Source organism: Perissodus microlepis, chromosome 3 (assembly GCF_051167445.1).
Source record: "Perissodus microlepis isolate ML-2025 ecotype Zambia chromosome 3, ASM5116744v1, whole genome shotgun sequence".
Lineage (NCBI taxonomy): Eukaryota > Metazoa > Chordata > Actinopteri > Cichliformes > Cichlidae > Perissodus > Perissodus microlepis.
Genome location: NC_140463.1, coordinates 38,591,192 through 38,616,225, shown reverse-complemented (window position 1 = coordinate 38,616,225; position 25,034 = coordinate 38,591,192). Strand labels below are relative to the sequence as shown.

Here is a 25,034-nt window from a genome sequence, read left to right as displayed (position 1 = left end):
CAGACACCCTGGAGGAACATGAGGTGAGGCTCATGAGGGTGCTGAACCGGTTGAGGGACTTTGGGTTGAAGCTGTCCCCAGAAAAATGTCATTTCTTTAGGCCCTCGGTGAAGTACCTTGGCCATGTGGTGGATGCCCAAGGAGTTCACACAGATCCTGATAAGATCTCAGCTTTGAAAACATGGCCTCATCCTACAAACAAGAGAGAGCTGAAATGTTTCCTAGGCTTTGCCGGTTATTACCGGAGATTCATTGACGGATACTCAAAGATCGCAAAGCCTTTAAATAGTCTAACGGCCGGTTACTACTCACCCAAAAAGAGGGGTAAAGTGTATCTTGAAGAACGTTTCAGACAACCGTCAAACATTAACTTACCTTTTGGAGAGGAGTGGACACCTGAATGCGAAAATGCATTTAAGACTTTGATTGAGAGACTGACATCGGCACCTGTCCTTGCTTTTGCCAATCCACAGCTACCATATGTCCTGCACACTGATGCCAGTCGTGAAGGCTTGGGTGCAGCACTCTACCAAGAGCAGGACGGGAAGCTGAGAGCTGTGGCTTATGCAAGCAGGGGACTTTCCAAAAGTGAGAGAAACTATCCCACTCACAAGCTTGAATTTCTAGCTTTGAAGTGGGCAGTTGTGAGAAGTTTAACAGCTACCTTTATGGCGCTAACTTCACCATTGTGACGGATAACAATCCTCTCACGTATGTACTGACATCTGCGAAGTTAGATGCTGCTGGTCATCGCTGGTTAGCTGCGCTGTCTACTTATCAGTTCACCGTTAAGTACAGGGCCGGTCATGCCAATCGCGATGCAGACGGGCTGTCCCGACGACCACAAGCTCCTCCTTTTGAAGATGAGGATTTCATCAAAGAAAGGGAGAGAGTTGATGACATGAAAAACCGTCTTCTAGAGGTGAACAACGAGATGAGTCACGAGGTGGTATCTGCCTTATGTCAGCGCCATCTTGTGGTGTCAAAGATCGAGCACTGTTCAAATCTAGAACAACCTTTGGCTGTAGAGTCTCTTGCTGTTGATCCCTCAACAGTTGCGGATGTATTTGGAGAAGACACATTACCATCTATGACAAGCTCTGACTGGTATAAAGTTCAGAGGGATGACCCGGTTGTCTCACGTGTCATTACCTTCGTTGAAAGAGCTCAAAAGCCCAGTTTCAGAGAAACAAACCTTGAAGCTCCTGATGTTAGGCTTCTTCTCAAGGAGTGGAGAAGGCTCGAACTGAGAGATGGAGTATTGTACAGGAAATGGACAAATAGAGACAACATTGTATGGCAGTTAGTCCTACCTGAACAGTTCAGAGGGAAAGCGTTGCGTGGAGTGCATGATGAAATTGGTCATCTTGGTTTTGAACGAGCACTGCATCTTGCCCGTTCCAGATTCTATTGGCCAATGATGACAAAGTCTGTAGAGGAGAAGTGCAGACAGTGTCCACGCTGTGTCAGGAGGAAAGCAGTGCCTCAGAAGGCAGCGCCTCTTGAAAATATTATAGCAACTTACCCGCTTGAACTCGTTTGTATGGACTATTTGTCAGTTGAGCCAGACAACAGAGACACCCGGAACATATTAGTTATCACTGACCATTTTACAAAGTTTGCTGTGGCAGTGCCAACTAAAGATCAGAAGTCCAGGACCATTGCAAAAGCTCTATGGGAGAACTTCATAGTTCATTATGGGTTTCCCAGTCGTCTACTCAGTGATCAGGGTAGAGACTTTGAATCTCACACAATCAAAGAGCTATGTGCGTTGATAGGAGCAGACAAAATCCGCACTACACCTTATCATCCTCGCGGAAACCCGGTGGAAAGGTTTAACCGGACGCTTCTTGATATGTTGGGTACGTTGGAAGAGGAAGACAAATCTCACTGGAGGGACTTTGTTAAACCCTTAGTTCATGCGTATAACTGCACGAGAAACGACACGACTGGTTTCTCTCCATATGAACTGATGTTTGGCAGACAACCCCGACTACCCATTGATCTGGTCTTAGGTATCCAACCTGAAAATGCCAACCATAAGTCTCATTCAGAGTATGTGAACAACCTTCGTCAACGTCTGGAGGAGAGCTACACCCTAGCTGCAAAAAACTCCCAGAAGATCGGAGACAGGAATAAAGCTAGGTTTGACAAGAGGATTAGAGTGGCCGAGCTCTGTGCAGGTGACAGGGTTTTGGTTAGGAATATGAGTATCAGAGGTAAACACAAAATATCAGACAGGTGGGAACAGAAAGTACATGTTGTGGTTAAACGAATCAATGATGGCCCTGTCTATGTTGTGGAACCCGAGTTGGGGAATGGACCAAAACGCACCTTACACAGGGATCTCCTTCTACCGTGTGGGTTCTTACCTGTGGAAGAAATAGCAGGGAGCAGATCTCATGGGCCCTCTAAAGGGAAGAAACCAAGAAACAAAGCCGAAAGGGAAGTAAAATCTTCTGATAACCCTGATGGTCAGGAAGATGAGGTATACAGTGATGAGGAAGTGTATCCAGCTTTTGTGGTTCCAGAAATAATAACCAGAGGTCCTTTTATCCAGACTGAAAGGCAGGTTATCACACCTCAGCTGTCCACTGGGGATGTGTATTCTAGCTTGCCCCGTGCAGAGCCACAAGACGAGTCACACGCACAAGAAACACCCAGTCATGTTTCTGAACCTGGACCTTTGTTACACTCAGAAAGCAATGAGGTGACCACATCTCCCATTCCATCTGGTGAAGGTCCAGGTTGGGTTGTTATTGACATTCCTGAACAGACAGAACCTGTTGAAATGAATCAAGAAAGCAGTGACACTGCTGAGCAGAGTTCAGAGCCAGAGACAGTAGAGTTGCGGCGTTCTGGGAGAGAGAGACGCCAACCTCGTAAACTAACTTATGACGAGTTAGGTGAGCCTTTAATTTTAGCTCTCAGTTCCTTTGTGTCAGAGTTTCGCAATTGTATTCTCTCAGAGCACTTTCCTTCACACACCTGTTAAGTCAAGTGTGCATGCAGAGACTCATGCACTTTAGAGGGGGAGAGTGTAACCCAGATCATTGTTTGAGTATGGGATTTCTGATTATTTGTAGTCACTGAACGCACCACTGTGCCGTGCGCATAGCCACTCTCTAGTCCAGCTACAGAGTTTTTTCCTTCTGTTCGTCCGATGAGGCGCATGCTGCTCTCGTGCCCTCTGCGAGCTGGAAATTCGGGTACAGTAGACATTTGAGTTGCTGTAAATAGTTTTAAAAACCTTTATATGTGAAGCTAATGATTTAATATGTTGTTAGAAAAAGGAGTCTTGTAGCGGTTACGAACGTGAAGCTGAGCTGAATCCGACAGCCATTCGCCATTACATGAACCCCTCTGGTGAGTTAGCTTGCAGCGCATGTTCGCATGAAATGTTTTGTGCCTTATTATGCTGCAGCGAAGTATCAAATCTACCACTGTCATGTTTGTTAAGAAAGAGGCTAAATATTGTATAATGTGTGTTATTGGCTGACTGTTAGCAAGCTAGCCGTTAAGTGAGCCTGGCTAATGTCCTAAAATGGCGGCCGACACGAGGTCAGTTACAGTGTTATTATGTTATGCCTAAGAGAACAGCATTAATAAGCATTGTTAACAGCATTTATGTTCTGTTATATTTTTATTTTGACAAACCTGTATTATTATAATGGTAAGACTGTTAAATAAGCCGTTAGTGACATGGACACTGAGTCAGTGGTATTGAGACTTATGAACATTTTAGTTAATTCTTCTGCACACTTGTGTGTAGGCTTGTTTGTTTGCCCTTTTGGTGCCCTGGATCCTACTGGATGAACTGCCTTGTGGAAGTCCTCATCTGATGACTCTGCTGAACCGTCCTGGCTAGTAGATGGTCGTTGCTGCGGGTGGATGCTTCTGCTTGCTGGATGTTATTATTGGATGCTACACCGTTCCAACAGAGCGGTAGGAACAATTCAAAGGGCCCAACGATGCACTTTATTTTTTCCCTGAGCTCAGGTGATTTTCTTTTGGCCAAAGGACCTTGAAGGGATACATATTTGAGTTTATTTATTTATTTTATTTTTCTTGGGACACTGAGTGGAAAGACACTACAAAACAAGGGTTTATTATTTAAAATTGTGCCTAATAAATGTGTTTATGTTAAGTAAGTGTGGTGTCCATTGTGTGCTGGAAGCCTTATTGTTCCTGTGGTGGAGCAGCTACTACCAATCTCCTTTACGAAACTAGCCTCTGATGGGATACAGATATTTGGGACACATTTGAATTCTTGTAACCTATTTCTAGAGAAACTGTGATTCTGGGCTTAGACATCGGGGTGAAATTGATGACACCGACACCTAGTGAACTGCCCAAGGTCAACAGTCCTGATTTCCACGCATTAAAGGTTTGGCGTAAGTACAGATTGCGTTGCATACAGAATTCAGATAGTTAAGAGTGGGAAAAAAAATTGCGTTCATGTTTGCAATTTTGTCTTGTTACACAATATTTTGAATTAAATGGAACAAACAAAACACTACATTTTAGGAAATATTAATGGGTGTTTTTGTGTTTGTTTTTTTGTACTACTTGGACACTAAAGTGGCCCTTCAATGAGATGATGGTGCCAGAAGTGGCCCGTGGCTCATTTGAATTTGAGACCCCTGCTTTAGATTATATTACATACAGAAAAAAGTACTGGTTTATTATTTTAGTGGGCAAAAGAGTCAAGATTGGATCTAAAGGATGTAAATGGAGAAGCAGAGTGCATTTCTACTCAGTCTGAACACTCGACACACCCTCATTCACACAGCTGCACACACATGATTAGGGGACACTCAACGTTCAGTATCTTCTTTTTTCATCAAAAGACTTTCTCTGTATCTCTGCTCTGTTTGTTTTTGACTTGAAACACTAAATAAAAGTTTTACTACACATCTGTCTCTATTGTTTAATCAGCAGCTGTAATACTAAACTGTCCAAAATTTAAAAGTCTACATTTAGTAGATTTAGAGATATTTATTTCACCACTTTTAGTTAATGATACTTTATAAACCTATTCTGCTGTTTAACAAAGACAGTATCATCATGTTTAAAGCACTTTTAAATCTGACAGCAGCACTCAGTTCTCCTGCACATGTGTGATCTTGGAGTGAACTGAAGGTTCAGATGCATCTCTCAGGTCCTGTGTGGAGACTTTGCTGGACTTTGTCTGTCTGTTAAAGATGTGGTTTTCAGATGCTATTCAGCTGGTGTAGATAGTGGGGGTTTAGGTCTGAAACATCTTCTTTTGTCCTCCATTCATCCAGTTTCATGAGATAACTTTTTGGTACAAGGACTGGACTGAAAATGACTGAAAAGAGAAACTTTGAAAGAGTTTTAGAAGCCTGGAGGAAAAGCAGTGCTTGTTTAATCAAATGTAATAATACACATTGTTTAAATGTCCCAAAGTAAAGAGATCTCTCTGTGAACCTTTAATTCATCACCCTCTTGTGGCAGCAGCTGGCTACTGTTATTTGCACATGTGCATTGTGGTTTTTTATCCCGTTATAATTTAATACAAAACCCTTTAATTAAATTAGTGAGTTAAAGTAATATGTGAAATATTAGTGTTAGGTAAGTCCCAGAGTTCAGTTTATTGGACATTAGCTACATTTAACGAGAAGATATGAGATCCAAATATATGCTTATGTCAACACATGTTCATTTTGATGAAGTTTAGTGAGCAAATTTGAATCATCACAACAACCAAAATGTTAGCAACACATCATAAGTCATGTGGGAGCTGGGGGGGATGTCATGTGACAACCAGTTTGGCTCCCAGAATCGTGACATCACACCCATTTAGAATCTTACCACCACTTTGGTCCTTTGATCCTAAAACCTATAAGTAGGGGTGAGACGCAACAACTTTTAGTTCGTTGTTCGCAGCATTTACGTTCGCAGCATTGAAACATTCGAGAGAGAAACCTTTCAAAACAATAGGATCCTTTTCAGAGCGACTTTTTACACTTTCCAGCATGTCTCTGAAAAAACACACAAGACAAGAAAAAGTACAGCCCAGCTCTTCTCTTCTGGCTCAAGAAGACAACATTCGAGTTCAGAAGATGTGCTTGGAAAAAATGCATGAGGAAAATCTCATGAACAAGCAACACCCGGCCCAGGCAGAGAGTTCTTTTAAGCAACAAAAGGAGATTATCTTCCTCAGAGAAGAAAATGAGAGAAAGACTGCTGAAGTAGATAAATTGCTCAGCCAGCTTCTTGAAAAGGAAGATATTCAGAAGGAGAAAGAAATGGAACTCCTAGACATGCGTGGAAGGAACTTTGAGCTCAAAGCAAAGCTTGATAAAGCAATAGAAAAACTCAAAGAAATCCTCCAGCAGAAGAAAGATGAGAAAGACAAGGACAAAAAGGATCGGGAGCTGCAATTAAAGCTTGATGAAGCTCTGCTAAAAAATACCGAAATCCTCCAAGAGAAGAAACGGCAGGAAATAGAACTCCAAAACTTGGGGATAAAATACAAAGCATTGCTTCAAGAGAAAAAGCAACAACCGATCAAACAGAAAGAAAGCAAGCTTGAAAGCGAGCTGAAAACAAAGCTTGATAAAGCACTGCAAAGAAATGACCAGATTCTTCAAGAAAAAGAACAACTGGAAATAAACCAGAGAGACATGCGGTGCAAACTCCAAAGCATGGAGGAAAAATGCAGAGTCCTGGAAGTAAAACTTGATAAAACTGCAGTGCACAAGCAGAAATATCAAGAGCTGCTTCAAGAGAAAGAACAACAGGACATAAAGCAGAAAGAAGACAAACGTTTACTCCTGGGCTTTGAGAGAGAAAACCAAAAGCTGCAAGGACTGTACAAGAAAATGAACTACAAAGCAACTGAGATGGAAGGAGAGAAGGAGAAACTGCAAAAACAGTGCTCAGCGATGCAGAGTCAGCTCAATGACATGCTGACAAAAAACACCAAACTCGAGGAACTTTCCAACACCTTGAAGTGCAAAAACACTGAGGTGCAGCTGCTAAAGCAGCAGCTCGAGAAAACAAATGAAGACCTGCAGTGCAAACTTCAAGAAACCGAGAGGAAAAGTCAGCAGTTAGAAGACACTCACAACAAATTACAAGAGTGTTATACAGAGATGCAGGAGGCAAAGGTAATGCAGGAGGAAACATCTAAAGAGTTGAAAGGAAGGCTTGAAGACAAACAAGCCGAATTAGAAGAAGTGGAGAAAACATGCAGGAGACTTGAGAAGGAGAATAGCGAAACAATCGATCAGCTGAGAACGCTGATCCTAGAGAAAAAGGTTCTCGTGGAAAAGCTCCTGGAAAAGAAGAAGAAACGCTTCCGCTTCTTCTGGAGGAAGGACACTCCTGCTTTTTCTACTCTTTCTACTTTTTCCACTGCTGATGTCACCTCGTCTTCCTCCACCTCTGTTCCATCGTAATTTTGACCTCCCCTCTCCTGCCCTCTCCCTCTCTCCTGACACCTTGACACCTCTCCCTCCCCTAGCTCCCTTGAACTCCTAACACCTGTCCCATCTCCCTCTCCCTCTCTTTTCACCCTCACCCCCCAACCAGTCCCGACAGTTGACTGCCCCCTCTAGAGCCTGGTTCTGTCATAGGTTTCTTCCTTTAAAGGGAGTTTTTCCTATCCACTGTCGCCTAGTGCTTGCTCAGAGGGGATTGTTGGGGTTTTCTCTCCTCTATCTCTTTCCTCCTTTCTATCCCTTTCTTTTACCCTCTACTTTACACCCACCCTCCCACCCTTCTATTTCCTCAACAATTTAATAATAAACACAATTGGCTGCATTTTAAATGTGTCTGATCAACGTCTTCATTCAAGAATGAATTGTCTTTGTTACGGAGTCATGTGTATTTTGTGTTTTCCTCGGGCTGGTGATCCTCACGGTTGTTCAGCCAAGAATTCCAGATTAGCAGCAATACCTTCAATTCATTGACATTTGCAAGCATTCCTTTATACACAGCATTTCAGTCAGGTTGAGGTCTGGCCTGCTCGCTGCATACATGCTACTACTGTACATTCACCTAATGTATATATTATATATATAATGTTCTTCCTATATACCCCCCCCCCCCCCCACCCCAAATAAAGAACCTTGCACCTTGAACCTTGAACCTCACTGATACACAAAACAAAACGACTACACAACACACTAACTAACACACCAAATGTACGCTAAACGTCACAAATCTCGAACATCTCAAAACTCGTTCGCTCTCTCTCTCTCTCACTCGATCACTCGCTCTGTCTCGCTGCCGTTTACATCACCTGGGCTGAGGCAGTCCAAAAATCCCACTTTGATCAATCAAGTGTTTTTCGGATATTCTGCCACCCCAACCATTTGATATAAAGGAAACTCTCCCTGGTGTGACACCAGTTGAATGTTTCATTGTATAACAATGTTTGTAATCAGAGTATGTTTCTGACCTCGCTTTCAGGTCTTTAGGTTTTCAATGAAATATTCAAAGCAGTCAATAATACAGGCACATCTGCAAAGAACATCTCAATAACAAACAGAAAAGAAAGGGAAATACAGCAAAAATACTTGATCAGTTCTAAATTCATTGAACTAAGATTAAGTGATAGATAGATAGCTCTTCTCTATACAGTGATATTTGTTCCTGTGTAAGGGACACTCCAAGCTTTGACCTGCCAGCATCTTTGCTTTAGTGAGAAAAAGAACCCATGTTGTTCATCAAAGGGAGTGAAGCAGCCAGCACATTTGATTTCTGGTAATTAGACGTTGTAAACTAAAACTTGAGAGAACAACAGAAGCTCATATAACCCATCGTAAATAAGGAAAAATTCCAAAGTTAATGAGCTCCTAATTACTGGCAGTGTTTACATGTATGTGCAAATAATCCTATTGTTATTATTATATAAAGAGATTTTATCAAAGATGAATTCACCAGCTGTCCAGCTTGTAATGTAAATAAGGAACAGGAGAGATAAGATGAACAGAGCTGACACAAGCTCGCTCTCTTGTTCTGGTGCTTCTGTCATCACTGTTAGAATTAAAACAATCTATCAGGTTTAAACAACAACATGTCAGGGAAATAAATAAGGAACTCAAACACACACACACACACACAATTTTTAATCTTTGCAACCATCATACTTTACTCATCTTCCCCTTTTTGTTTATAGAGGAAGAACCGTTGTGCTGTACTGATGAAGAATGACAACATGATGAGGTGGTGTGTTTGAAATGCTCTCTATACTCTGTTGTCCTTTCACTTTCTTTCAGCTTTCATTTTCACTAAAGTCTTTTTCTAGATCACTTTATAGGAATAGGGGCCCACTGGTTATTTTTGTGAGTGAAAGCACTCAATAAACCACAAAAAATCATATTGTAAGGTTTCTTAATATCACTTTAGTAAGACTTCCCAATAACCATCATAAATGAATTGTAAATTATAGCACACTGTTGAAAAGAAATAGGAACTCCTAATTGTTACTACAGGGATATGAATCTGAGGAGCACTGCTTACAGAAGTACCACCAGTGAGCATGTTTGATGTTCATGTCTCTGACAAAACTATAAGAAAAGCACTCTATGAGGATGGCATGAAGTCCATCAGTGTGTTCACAGACCAGTGACCAGATCATTTGGCATTTGTGTGAGAACACCTGAACCTGCTGTTATCTTTGAAGAGAATGGCACAAAAAGCAGGTCTGACAAGTTTCGGATCCCATCTTTGATGCAACCATCTGTTTGGTATCATATTTCTGAAAGTAATTAGGAGGAACTGAGTGATTGCGCTACAAAAATCTGCACGCTACTCTTATCTGAATCTTATTCCACTAACTTCTTCAAGTATGTTTTAAAACAAACAAAGATAACAACATGAATGTGTACAAAACATAGTACTATTGTATTGTGCACATTAAATTATGCATCTAATGTCAGTGTCACTGATTATTTATATAATATGAAAGGGAGCAAATAATATACACAGTGTTTTTATAGCATGTCATGCAGAATTACACATTATTTTTTTACTCTTTGTAGTTTTGCCTCACTGCACCACAACAGTTAACTTTAAACTAAACAATCAAGATCTGAAGTGCAGAATATTACTTTAATTCAGCTGAAGTATTGCAGTAACTGTTAATTACAGCAGTCTTTACACACAGTCAACCAGTTTCAGCAGCTCACTAACAATAAGTTTTGTTGACTCTTAGTTGAAGTACATAATGTTTGTACATTATTGTATATTTTATGTCTACTTATATGAGTTTTTGTAGCAGAAAAATTAATCATTTTTACATCATATATATTTATAATAGTAAATGGCCTGTATTTGTATAGCGCGTTACTTAGTCCCTATGGACCCCAAAGTGCTTTAAACTACATTCAGTCATCCACCCATTCACACACTGGTGATGGTAAGCTACGTTGTAGCCACAGCCACCCTGGGGCGCACTGACAGAGGCGAGGCTGCCGGACACTGGCGCCACCGGGCCCTCTGACCACCACCAGTAGGCAACGGGTGAAGTGTCTTGCCCAAGGACACAACGACCGAGACTGTCGGAGCCGGGGCTCGAACCGGCAACCTTCCGATTACAAGAAAGAAACTGCCAACTCTTGAGCCACGATCGCCCCGTAATAACAGAGCAGCTAATAGAACTATAACAATTATTATTATGATCATATGAAATTTTATGTATTAGTAAATATTTGTTATGAATTTTGCTAGTTCTCTTTTCCAGGATGTCCAGGATTTTCCAGGATTTACAAGTCAAATAAGATGTGGTGTTTTTTTGTGGTCTGTAATGTGATTGAGTATAACACTGCACTAAACTCACCTTGTAACACCAGTATAAAGCATCCACACACAAACGCACACACACACACTAGAGAAAAATCAGCAACTGCTTCTGTCTTTAATTACAAATGTCGCAATTTGCAGAAACACCCAATAATACCAGTTTTATCATTAACTGTCAGATTTAATATGATTTCTAAATAGGCAAAAATCTCAGTTTAGTGTTTTGTGTTTGCATTAAACCTGATATAACAAACACAATGAAAAAGTGTGACAAAACGATTCTTGTCAGAGTTTACAAGTCAAGTGTTCAGTTAGCTTTGATTTAGAAGCAGCACAGTATGAAAGAGAAGTTTTACAGATACAGAACATTTAATACCAGAGACAGACGCTGACTAACATGCTACAGTTCATCTTTATTATTTTCTAGTTGTGTTAGTGTTGCCATCACACTGCGTAGTTTCTCTTCATTGTCATTGATTTCTGCAGCTGTTGTCTCAAAGTATGTATTCAGGTACTCCTTGCTGGCTCCCACGAAAGTCTTTAGGTCTTCCATTAAATCTAGCAATGGTGTAAGCAGTGATGGAAAAATTTTCATTGACTTTATAAGTTCGAACAAAGGATCCATGAGACGTTTAACATCATCAAGAATAACTGGAACATAGGCTCTGTCTAAATTATTTTCAGCCTGGAAGACAAAAATAAACCAAATTAATGTAACAAAATATACAAAAATAAGTAACTATGTGCAAAAAGACTTGTATAATGGAAAATTATGTTTGGATTTAGTTATCATAGCAATACATATTTTTCTGTTAGCACTCTGTCAATATCCATGTCCACAACATCGTTGACAGACTCACCTTCCTTCTCGCTGTTTCCTTTTGTAATGTTTCAACGTTTCCCTTCAGCTCCTCCTGCAAAACCAGAAAGAACATCAACAAACACACGCGTGAAACATGTAACTGTGACAAAATGAGCATTTTAAAAGTAAAGAGGAAAGCTTAACCATTAATCGGTCTGTAAAAGTGTTTAATTAGAAATTAAATTCTCTATTAAAACAACAACAAAAAAAGAAAATTAATAACCAGTTTACCAGTTCGTCCTTGTTTATCAGTGCACTTGAAAGATGGAGCACACACAGCAGAGTCAAAATCATAACTAAGCCTTTGGTAGTTGTGACACCACTCATGGTCAACTGTGCTGCTGCCATCAAAGTTTCTGAAACACATTAAAAAGTATCAATAAAGTTTTAAAGAAATAAAGATTTCCAAAGAAATGTACAAAGAGAACTTTCTAAGTTTAAGTAGAGATGTTGCATGAAAATCTGCCTGCAATATTTTTTTAATGGTACAATGTTGCTGTTCTTACCTGCCAGTGACAAAAGAACTGATGAATGCTGACATGAAGGACTGACACACACAAACTCACACACAGAGTGGCCCCTCCTCTATGACACGGCTCAGCTGTGGGTGGGTCAAAGTACTTCTTTCGTTTCAATTCCAAAAAGTCACGTTCTGCTGTTCTGCATTACATGAAAATATCAACTTCATTTACAGGAACTACTGAGATCTTGAAAGACATTCCACAGAGAACGAAACGAAACAGAAACTTGCAGAAATATTCAGAATATGCATGTGGGTTGATGGGTTCATACTAGCTGTCTGTCATCCTGTAACAGATAGCTTGTATTGTCATAGTCATAGTTACGCACATAATTCCTTCATTTTCTGTTTCATCACTAGGGATGGGTATCGAAAACCGGTTCTTGTTGAGAACCGGTTCCCACTGTTTCAATTCCTTGGAATTGTTTTCCATTTTTGCAAACGATTCCCTTCTCGATTCCAGTCGCCCCAAATGACGTCACCACGTTGCGGAGCATCATTTACCTGGCAGGAAACACGGCGCCTAAGCGGCTCAAACGCTCAAAAGTTTGGTTATACTTTACGAGAACGGATGACAACAGGGCGACTTGCAATACTTGCAAAGTAGATATTTCATTTAAGGGAGGAAACACTACGAATATGCAAAAGCATTTGCTCACAAAACACGTGATGACCTTAAATGAATGTCGTGTTTTTAATTCCGCTCCGGACTCGTGAATCTCAACCCAGCAGCAGCGGTAACGTTTGCACGTCCTCTCCCGTTAATGCGGCAGGTAAATAATCAACTAACAGTGCATATTATGTTAGCGCGATCTGCCTTATTACAAAACCTGCCATTACTGTGCATTTAGGTGACCATGATGAGAGAGACAGAGTCTGGCTGGCTCAGATGCTGGCAGTTCTCGCTGCAGTTTACCGGTAGCGTCTCCTTTCAGGCCAGGATAGACGAATGTCACCGAGCAGTGACTAAGTTTGTGGTCAAAGGCTTTCACCTATTTGCCACAGCAGATGATTTTCAGTAAGTGAATGTGTTTAATTGTAGGCAGGGACATTACTGGATATTCTTGTGTAACTGCTACAGAATAATTTATGTTATACTTTGTTATTGCTACAGAAGAATATTTATTTTATTATTTTACATTTACAGTTTTTTTTCCTGGGGAACCTGTGACACCCAATTGAAGAGCCGTAGGCTGGATCTCTTAAGATCTTGCTGTTGGTCTTGTAAGGCCATGTTACTCCTAAATTTCTATCTTGTTCAAAGAGAAGATATAAAACAAAGTTCTAAGCTAATCGACCTTAGTGTTCTCCTTTTTTTAAAAAAGAATCGATAAAGAATCGAATCGTTAAACAGAATCGAAAATGGAATCGGAATCGTGAAAATCTTATCAATACCCATCCCTATTCATCACTGTGAAAAGGCCTCAAACACCTAGTTAAAAATGTTATAAATTAAAAATTGGTCTAATACAGACAACTTCTATTTCAGTATAAACTGACACGTCAGTGGTTTAACATTTGTATCTGTGAGTGTATGTTCAGACGTTCGGACTGCAGACATTACAGCATGTCTTAAAATGATTGGTGCAAATGCTTCAAATTGTTTTAGGGACAAACAGCTACAATAAATACAGTTTGAATACTCACCAACACTAATGGGCCTTTGCATTGAGAATCAGAGACAACTGCTTTCCACAGGGAGAGTATCAGATATAAGGAAGGATAACTCTTTATTGTCATCGCACAATCATATTTCGTACAATTGTACAACAAAATTGGCACTAAGCACAACTAAACACAACACAACACAGTAAAGTAGATTTTTAAAAATTCCCAAGAAAGCTATGAGCAAAAAAGGTATTGGCTTAATAAATGAAACGATGCACAATATTGCCCCAAAAAGTCCAAGGAGGTAGCCAATCAGGTCAACTGTTAGTATTGATGAGGGCTATTGCTCTTGTTGTAAAATCTGTACTTGAGTTTGTTTGTCCGCGACCTCAGCAGCCTGAATCTCCTGCCAGAGTGCAGCAGCTTAACCACCCGGTGTCCTGGGTGTGAGAAATCCTGTAGCCATCTTGAGACAGCGAGTGCTGTACAGGTCCTTCACGGAGGGAAGAGGATGTCTGATGATTTTTTGAGCCATATTAATGACCCTTTGAAGTGGCTTTTTGTGTGCCATGCTGCAGCTGGAGAACCATACAGAGTTGCAGGATGTCAGCATGCGTTTAATGGAGCAACAGTAGAAGATGATCAGTCTGTAAATCTGTAAAATATGAAAATTATGTGTCAGATTTGAGGTCGTTTCGGGAGTACATCCAGGATTCATTTTCCTTCTTAAATGTGAAAATAAACAAATATTCAATCTGTTGGTGAAGCATGAAAGAAATAAAGTGATTCTTTACATGTTCGTGTAAAGTAGCTGGAAGTCATGTGACTTCAGACACAGTAAATTTGGGCAAATATAAATTTAAACATCCAATTCTAACATATAATTCTGGTGGCGACATATTCAAATAACTTCTACTTACATATAGTTGTTTGAACTGATGCTCTCTGAATCTGCAGATGTTTGGAAATGGGGAGACTTACCCGACTTTTGTAAATCTAAAATTCTCCTTCTTACATCTTTACTGGGTTTCTTTGACTTTATGATTGTTATAAGCACTGTTCAATCCGATTACTGTTGTCAAACAAAGTTTGTTTATGCTGGCGAGGAGAAACTACTGCATGAGGTCAAGCACGACAGCAAGAAATTATAAGACCTTGGCTTCGTCAAGTTAAACCCCAATCACAGCATAATGGAATCTCAACAGTGATAAGAATTTGGACAGGAACCCCCAGATGAAGGTGGAGGTTTGGATGGACTCTGAACGACCAGCGTGTGGTGAAGTTGGGGAGGAGGTGGGTTACATAAATGGGAGTCTAAAAGGCAGAATAAGACAGAGAGATTTAAAGTTCCCAGAGTGGAGGCTGGCTGCCTCGGAGAAGTTGAGCAAGAAGCTGATTAGAACAGAGCAATGATGTCAGCATTGAGTTTGACAATTATGATATAACATGTGGACAGCAACAAAAACAATGTAATATTATATCAAAACTCATCCAGTTAGTGCATCTACCTTTATAATCAAATTTAGCTGTAATGTTTAGACAGAAGTGCTAACCAGTTTTAAAATTATTGAAATGCAAAAGAAGTTATTTTACACACTAGAAGCAGAAAGCAGACTCAGTGTCATGTGTGGGCTGTGTGCAGGCTGGAGTGGCGGTAAGGAGGATCCAAAAGTGCAGACTCAAAACAAAGATTTATTACTAATTAACAAAAACAGAAAACTGGCTAAACTGGGAATACAGAAACTAAACTGGCAGGAAGATGGACAGAACACACAGCATGGGATGATGGAGATCACAACACAGACAAAGGAGAACTCAGGGCTTAAATACACAGAGGAGCAATCAGGGAATGGGAAACAGGAGGGAAACACAGCTGGGACAAATCAGGGCTAACGAGACAAGGGCAGCAAAACCAGATACATTAACATGAGACACACACTCTCAAAGTAAAACAGGAAACATAACACAGAGACGTGGACTTGACACGGGGACACAGCAGACGGGAAAAGAGCAACTACACAGAACAGAAACCAGAAGGCAGAACTCTGACAAAGAAACCAAAAGACTAGAAATTATCAATAATATCAAAATCAAAGTTCAATAATAATGTAAACTCAAAACTCTGGGTCGATGACGAAGGTCTAACACTCAACTCTCATATGTGAGTTTGTGTATCTGAATAAGACCCCAGCTTACAAATCCAACAACTTCTTAAAGTTGCACTTTATATGTTTAAAACTAAAACTTAACTCTGAAAACAAAATGTAAAGTTAATGCTACTTTTTAATTAAATGTACAAATGAAACTGAAAAGTTAGATTTTGTTGTACACAAAGAAAATAAGATAAGATAACTCTTTATTGTCATTGCACAGTCATACATAGTACAGTAGTACAATGAAATTGGAAAACTGTCCTACGTCGGCACTACATATAACACAACACGACACGATATGACACATCACAACACAACACAAACAACACAGCACAGTATATTAACTTAGTAATAAAAAAAGAAGAATATGTGTATGTGTATTGCACACTGTGACAGTGTCGATGACACGGTGGAGAAGTTTCCTTGAATCTTATCTGGATTGTTTGATTTAAAACATTACACTGTGGGGCTGTACAAAGGTAAAATAGAAGGGAAGTGAGTAAATAAATAGATAAAAATAAAATGAAGAAATACATTAATTATCCAAATACTTAGAAAAAACATTATGACTGCCATCATCTCTGTTGTAAGTGGGCAGGATGGTACAGTTTCTACAAGCAGCACCAGCTCTGATTTCTTGTTTTTACTTTAGGGTTTGACAAAGAAAACTCAAGAACATTTTTTCACATGATACATTTATTTAGATAACATACAAATGTATAATGTTTAAACATATAATTGATTAACAGTAATGAATCACTGATCAATATCAGGAAAGCAAAAGACATTCTCTGTTTACTACAACATTGTGCCAAATTAATTTAATAAAGTTACATATGTATAACTTCATGAGGACATAAGCTCCTCATCGCACCCAGTTTCTTTTCTGAGTTCTCTAATTTTGCAGCAAACTCATCTTCTTGTATATGTAAGTTCTCACATTCTTCAACATGTGCAAACAGATGTTAACGATTGGGCTATCAGGCGATAATCTCTTCACCATTTCCAGCTGACGAGTGCTTTTGTCATACATTTCCTCAAAACCTGATGCTGCTATTCTGTACATGTATTTTGCCTGAATGAGAAAAATAAAAGTTTTAGCAGAATCGCTAAATCAAATCACTAATTATCAGATCACTAAAGCTATGCTGATGTTATTGGAGTCTTTTGTTAGTAATGTGATGAATTAAACACTTTCTCAGCCAAAGTGTGAGTAACTTGGAGACTAACTCACCTTTAGCCTTTGTTCTTCTTTTATTGCTTTGTGCAGGGTTTCCTTGAATAGTTTCTGAAAATTTCCCAGAAAGAAGCAGAGCATAGTGAGTGTGACAGCCGCTTGAAGAACACATTGAAAACCACAAAGGTTAAGGAAACATTAGCATTTACCAGTTGCTCCTTGTCATTCAGTGAACTTGACAGATCAAACAGTTTTGTGATTGTTTCCCGTCTATATTTGTCTTCTGCCTGATGGAAAAAATAGCACATATAAATTTACTAGATTATTCTGCATCATATACACTGCAGTTACTATACTTTCAGTATATCACTATAGACAGTTCAATGTAAAATGCACTCATTAAGTAAATACACAGCAGATTTTAAAAACTAATTCGGAGCCTGAGTGACCCACCTTCCAACTTTCTGCGTCTTTTATCGCTGTTTTCATCTGCTCAAGCATCTATAGTCCATTTCAAATAAAGAAAAAAAATAACAGCAGTTAATGAGCTTGTAATTGTACATGTACACAGAAGCGTGTAATTGTTGTATCATAAAAGGGAAATCAGAAAGAATGAGATCACCAGTTGGCCCTGAGGATACAGGGAATTCGCGACTGAAACGAGACACAGCAGAGAGAAGATGAGAAACAAGCCTCTGGCACGAGCTGGTCCCCTGGTTCTGGAAAAATCTGCTGCTGCCATCGCTTGTAAAAGTGGAACAATGCTCATCTTGAGAAAAGGTTGAGAAAACAGAGAAATTTGGAGCAAACAAAGAACAATTGATGTTTGTGCTAATTATATATATATATATATATATATATATATATATATATATATATATATATATATACATATATATATATATATATATATATATATATATATATATATATATATATATATATATATATATATATATACATATATATATATATATATCTTCTTACCTGCTGTGTGAATTTAGGAAGAGCTGCTGTACCGTACAGGCGAAGAATGAAAACATAATGAGATAACATGCTGCAAATGCTTTGTATGCCATGTGACTTAACTCAGCCCACCTCTCTCACGTGTGAGCAGCCCTTTCACTTTTGTTTTCGTCTTTTGTTTTTGTCTAGTCTGCTTTATAGGAATAGAAGCCCATCATTTATTGTTAGGACATAACATGACAAAACACGTTTTTCTACTTCAAGCTCTTCCCTTGAGTGTTTAATAAGTGCCAGTAAAGTTTGGATTATATTACTTATTTGAGCCATTTCCTTTAATTAAAAATTACAATTAAAATCCAAGCAGATAAAAAGCTATAATGAATATATTCTGATGGCACTTTTTGTAGTTGTCAGTACTGATAACTGAGTCTGTTCTCTGGTGAAATGATAACTAGTTCAGTCAGTTTAAAATTCATGTATTTTAGCAACTAAACAGGGGAGTGCAGATCTGCAAAAATGTCTTTATCAGCTGGTCATTTTCCACTGTTACTTTTAGACAAATGGGTTTGATGCACATAACAGACCTTTATCAAATCACCATTTGAAACCAACATCTTTGTATGCATGAATATATGGGTTAATCGGTAGTGCATAACAAATACAGAGTATGATACACATAAAAACAATTGCACAGTTATAGCAATAATACATAGAAAAAGCAGATCTGACAAGTTATGGAATGTTTCAATGATTATTATCTTGTTAGTATCATGTTTCTGTAAGCAGACAGGGAGAACTGTGTGGTGCCTACTTATATTTGTTTTCTTTTGGTACAGTACGACTCAGTAACTCTCAACCTGCTATAGTAGTTACATACTTCTAATTCTTTCAGTTTAAGGGAAGAAAGAAAATAGTATATAGTATGCTTTTATAAAGCATGTCTGCTATATGCATTCGAATGATAGAAGATGAGGAAAGAGTAAAAAAAAAGTACACACAGAGCAATTAGTACGATATAATTTATTTCAACTAAGACAATTATTTAGGGCTAGCCCTCATTGTTGTTGTTCAGAATTCGAAGTTAAATAGAAGGGGGAAAATAACAGACAATCCAAGACACAAATAAAAGGGAACACAGTAAGATAACAATATGTGAATACAAGTTTCTATTTTGTTTTTTTAACAAAAGTTAGTAAAAAGTACTTTTTTCTAAGTTTGAGTTTAATACCACCTGGATTACCAGTCTAATGTGCAAACTGCAAAAATGGCTGCTTCCCAATGAGAACGGCATAGATAACATGTGGCTGTCATTTCTCTTACAGAAAACCACTCAGTCCTTTCATATTTAATAATTCTTATTCTTATTATTTGTTTCATATTATTATTTATTTTAAAGACATTATACAGTAAGTTTTAAAGTTTATTCCATTGACTTTTAGGATGATTTTCATGTTTTCCACTTTTGTTTCCCCGTTTTCACCATTTTTCTTCTTCCTCTCCGCCTATTGGGATGCTGGTTCTCTCAATAAAGCGTCTCAAACTATTTACTACGTCCATCATTGCAGGAAAATCATCAAAAAATGATGATGTCTTTATTAGTTCTTCCAAAGATTGAAGAAACTGTAGTTTTTCATCAAGTTCACTTGCTTGTTTCTTCTTGTATTCTGCCTGAAGAAGAAAACAACATTTATTTTTAGAAAAAGTCTAATTTACCTCTACAGTCAGACCGAGTCACATTTCTCTTAGTGTGCACTGTATCACATCACTGCAAATGCACTGATACGCAGTTGTTGTTTCCTGCATCACCAAATTTGACTGATAACATGCGATAGACATGAAACTGAGCAAACGAACTTCCGTCCGGCTGCTTTTGCTTTTTCTGATTTCCTAAGTTGATCTAAGAAACGCTTCTGAATTTTTTGAAATTTGCAAAAACAGGATGCATCAGTTCAAACTGTGATTTGCTTATAATGACTTAAATAGTGTCTGTAGTTTTACATTTGCAAATAAATGTTTCATAGAAGTACCTTCAGCAACAATTAATTCAGCAGTCACTTTGTTCTTACTTTCGTCAGTGAATTTGTGACATAAACCAGGGACAGCAGAAAGATGAGGATTAAAACGTTGCTGTTTCTGACACCAGCCAGTCCTCTGCTTCTGAACGCTGCTGCTGCCATCACTGTGGAAATAAAAACAACATTTGAGCTTGAGAGAAAATGAAAGAAAATAAAAGAAATGAACAAATAAAGAATCAAATCTATGTTTCCTCTTGTTATGTTATTAATATATTATAGAAAATCTCTTAAGTATAAACCATCATATGGTGTAGTTTTGCTGATCTTACCTGTCTGCTGAAAGGACAAAGAGCTGTTTCACTGTACAGGTGTAGACTGAAAACACAAGGGAATCACACGCTACATACTTAATGTTGTCCTGGTGTGATTTCCCTCTGGTCTGTGAGCTGCTCTTTCACTTTCATTTCACAGGTGTGATATGATCTACTTTACAGGAACTGAGGCCCATCCCTATGACTTTAAACAGTCCAAGAACATTCCACATATTTAAGCTTTATCAAGATCCATGGCAGCAGGTGGCAGAAAAAGAACGTGAATGTGGTTAAGGACTGCAACTCAGTGTCATTTCAAGACAAACTCTTGATCATTTGTGTATATGAACAGGATAAAATAGATAGCTTTAATAAATAGCTTTCCTGGGACTATTTCACAAACTGCCCTGAGACTGGGCTTGGTCAACACATTAACTACGTTTAAAGACAAAGTTTAAAGACACTGGAATAGCATATAGAAATGAAGCAGAAGTCAATCCAGTGTTAGAGCCAGCACCAAGTTTGTTAAATATGACACCAGTCCATAGTGCAGTTTTGTAATAATTCAAATTTTAGATTTTTAATTTAATATTCATTTAATATTTTTCAGATAATAAGTAGTATATCTTAACAATAGCACGGTGCAGCATGGTGGCACGGTGGTAATATGGACATTACAGAGGACTGACCAATATATGCAATAAACTGTTGTCTTTTCCACTTTTTGGTCATTTTTTCTTGCTGAGCCTAAGCAAGCACATGCCTGTAAGTAGTTGCTATCCTTTGTTTTAAGCTTTCCCGCGATAATTTTGTGTAAGAGTTTAGAGTTTTGTGTGAAAAACGGCTGCAATGCTAACACATTAGTCCGTCTAGGGAATTTCCTATGTAACATTAGCATTAAGCTAATCGCTAATTACTTCGAGCAAATTAATCAGTGAAGGTGTCAGGATATGTTGATGTGTGATGTACATGGTAGTTCATGGCTCAGTGTTTGATATTGTAAAGAAAAGTCAATTACAGCAGAAATGTAACATTTTATTTTTGTTTCTGTACCACAGTTTCACAGTGCGTCCAACAATAAACATCTAAAATGTCCCTGCTGACTTCTGGATGTTTATTGTGGACCTTTTAGCTATCTGCCAAGCTAGAAATCAGCTTGAGGGTAGAATAGCGACCCAGGTACTATGACAGTTATCGAATTTAAATTTTTGGCAGTGAGCAAACACTGGGCAACAATCAGCCAACTGTTCTACTTTTGTGTAAATTTCACAATGTTCAAGAAATAGGGGTAATGATTGCAGTTTTATTAAGTTTTTATTCACATTAAAATGTTTTTTTCATATAATTCATTAATAACTGTCAACTAGTTAAATACAAGATTTCCATGATTTGTATTGATTTGTATTTACATCAGAGCTCTCTTATAAAAAGGGAAAACATGACAAGTTAAGCTTAAACCTAAGTTTGCATTAAAATTCTCAAGGCAAAAACTTCAAACTGAAACTGCATGGTATAAAAGACATGTTTTCCAAACACAACACACACAATATAAGAGACAGAGGCAGGCTATTATGCTACAACTCTTCTGTTTCTATAGGTGTGTAGGCCATTTCATCACACCAAATAGTTTCTCTTCATAGTCCTTAATTTCTGCAGCTGATGTCTCTATCTGTCTATGTAGTTCTTGCTAGCTTTCAGGAGTGTCTGCAGGAATGTCATCCATTAAATCCAGCAGTGATGGAAAATCTCCCATTGTTGTATTTAGAATTTCACACAAACGGTCCATTAAGTGTGAAATATCATCATAAAATGCTGCAAAACAGGATCTGTCCAACTTGAGATTGGCCTGGAGGAGAAATTAAAACTGAATATTTGGCTTTGGCTGTTTAATAGATTTACAAATATTTATAATAACAGTGACACCCCAGATTTAGAATACCTGAAAGTTCAGTGAAGCTGCTGAATATCATTATGTCAGGTTCATTTTAAACATGACTTACTATTAGTATAAAACGTTTATACACTCATTGGTTGCAACATAGATCAGATGGTGTTGCCACCATGAGGTGAAAAGAGAAATTACACTTTAATAATTCTGTTTATGGTGGTGAGCCATGAATTATAAATTTTAAGGTAGGAGTGAAGGGCCTGACCTGGGACTGCGTTTGGCTGCCTGGCTGGACATCGGACGTGTCCGGTGTAAGACAATGTTTAGTCCACATTGAGTCATGAGTTGTATATATTCTGGACAAACCCATCGATGCCATCACTCTTATAAAAGAAAAAAAAAAACAGAACATAAAGTAAAATTAAAGATTTAAGAAGGAATTTTGCAGTGTGACTCTTTTTTGTTTTGTTTAAGAAGCTCACTTTCCAAACCCTGGTCAATGATGCACTCAGAGATTAAACCGCTTTTATTTGTAGTTGACTCGGACGACATCTTCCAAAGATCCAAAGAACACCAAAGTCCCGACCATTTAGTTCTACATTTCTACAACCATACAGTTTTTTTCTAGTGAATGGTATTGTAAACTTGTAAAACATATAAATTACACATATTTAATAAACATTATTTCTTATTCACAAAACTAAACACAAAGTAAACTGCAGATTGATTCTTTCCTGTGTAAATAAATGTATAAAACTGTGACTGTAGGACGTGTCCCTTCATTATTTTCAGATTAATGTTAAAAATACAAAGCGACAAGTGAAACCTAGTTTTTTTGTTTGTTTGTTTTTTGCACTGTGCGTGAACTAAAATGTTAAAATAATATAAAATATAAACTACATTTTCAGTGTAATTTGATTTTAAATTGTTATTTAATTTAAATGTTTGTCTTATTATTCCATAACAGTGCGATGTAAACGGTAACATATTTAATGATGGAATTTGTCCTTTATTATAAAACTAACTTTGTGTCTTCTTCACTTCTGCTGTTTGCAGGCTGTTTGTGGACATCAAATTGAGCCGCTTCAGAAACGACAGCTGGCACAAAAGCTCTGTCCTGCCTTTAAAGACACGGTTGCTGCGTCTCATCCAGAGTTTGACGATGATGATCAGAAAGTAAGCAGCTGTCTTTTTGCACTACGCAGCACACTCATCTCTGCTATAGTTTGTACATTTGCACCTGAACCTGTGTTTTGTTCTGTGTGTGTGTGTGCAGGATGCCCACGAGTTCCTCGTCTGTGCTCTGGACGTGCTCCAGTGTGAGTTCTCTAAGCTGCAGACAGAAGCAGCTGCCTTGGACAAGCCTTACATCTGCCCAGTTAGAGCTCACAATGGCTTCAAGATATTAAGCACAAAGAGCTGCAACAGGTAGGAACAAAGTAAACTTTAAGTGTTTTTCTTCAATGTGAGTCTGTAATCTTTGAAATTATGTGATTCGGCAGATGTGCACATCTGCCGAATCACATCATTTCAAAGATTATGGGCGGGAGGACTACCTCCACCTCTCCCTGGACCTGGTACATTGAGGCTCAGTGAGACTCCATTCTGTGAGCAGCCTTCCACAAATATGTAATTCATCTGTGAAAGAGTTCAACTCTAATGCACCTGTTCCTCTTGCTCCCTGCTGCAGTTGCTCATAGTTGGACTCATAGTTGGACTATGAGTGCCAGTGTGGAGCTAAGAAGCTCGAAGAGGAGCTGTCGTTCTTGAACCTCAGATCGGTCCCCAAAGGCCTCAAACCACCACGGTTCAGTCGGTGTCGGGCTAACAGTTTCTTTCATGTCATGTCCTCCTATTGTGTGAAGTTGCACTGGGTTGGGAGTGGTTGTGTGTGTCACATTTGCAGTGAGCCAAATGGCTGTAATGGGGTTGGACGAATTGGAGGCAGGTGTAATTGACTGCACTCATACGCTAGTCTACTTATAGCCCACACTATACAAACACTGCTGTGTTATTTTGTCTCTCTGTGCAGGTATGTAATGTGACAAAACCTCGGATGACCTGATATGTTTGGGATGGGTGGGTTGTACGCTGTGAATTATATAGTGAACCGTGTTATTTTGTCTCTCTGTGCAGGCCAGGGCCTGTAATATGCCGCAGCCTAAAGACAGCTGAGCTGCAGAGGCCAGTGATCACTGGCTATCTACTTACGGGGTGGTGGGTCTCAGAGGACAACTGCTACCCCTGTTGAAGTGAACAACGTGTGGAGTGCAACTGGCTTTGTGGCATAGCTGGCTCTGGCCTTGGACTGTGTGTTTTTACTTTGTACACAAATAGGACACTGGACTGTTTCATCTTTTATTTTTTGATCATTGTGTTAATACATTACCTTTAAGAATTTTACTGTTGACTGTCATCTTTTTGCCCACGGTCAGACCTAGAATCTTTTTGTGAGTGTGTTACAGACCTGTTAACCATGTAGACAAATTGGTGAGCATCAAAGGTGGGAGGGATGAAAATTGCTATCAATATTACTGATTATTCATCTATGATGTTATCGTGTGTGAGTGTGTGTGTGAACAAGAGTGAAAAGTAGAATATGAGAAGCTGTGTTTGCTCCAGCATAACATGACAGTAAAGGCATAAAAAATTGTTTCTCAATGGCATATAACAGGAACATAATGCAGTTGTTACGCTTATTTCCTGACATTTCCTGTTGTTTATCCGCTGGTCTCCTCTTTCTAGCGCAAAGTAGAGA

At 38.7% G+C, this 25,034-nt stretch overlaps 1 protein-coding gene and 1 long non-coding RNA gene across 2 annotated transcripts; both read left to right on the top strand.

The window, feature by feature from the left end:
- Positions 1-2,451: 2,451 nt before the first annotated feature.
- LOC146391404 (uncharacterized) lies at positions 2,452-4,147 on the top strand. The gene is made up of 2 exons (XR_014799929.1): positions 2,452-3,366; positions 3,773-4,147. It is a non-coding gene; the product is annotated as an uncharacterized LOC146391404 (long non-coding RNA).
- Positions 4,148-5,959: 1,812 nt separating this feature from the next.
- Positions 5,960-7,711, top strand: LOC146391403 (uncharacterized). Its single transcript, XM_084924344.1, has one exon. The coding sequence runs from the start codon at positions 6,000-6,002 to the stop codon at positions 7,425-7,427; it is 1,428 nt and encodes a 475-aa protein (XP_084780470.1). The 5' UTR covers positions 5,960-5,999; the 3' UTR covers positions 7,428-7,711.
- The last annotated feature ends 17,323 nt before the right edge of the window (positions 7,712-25,034 follow it).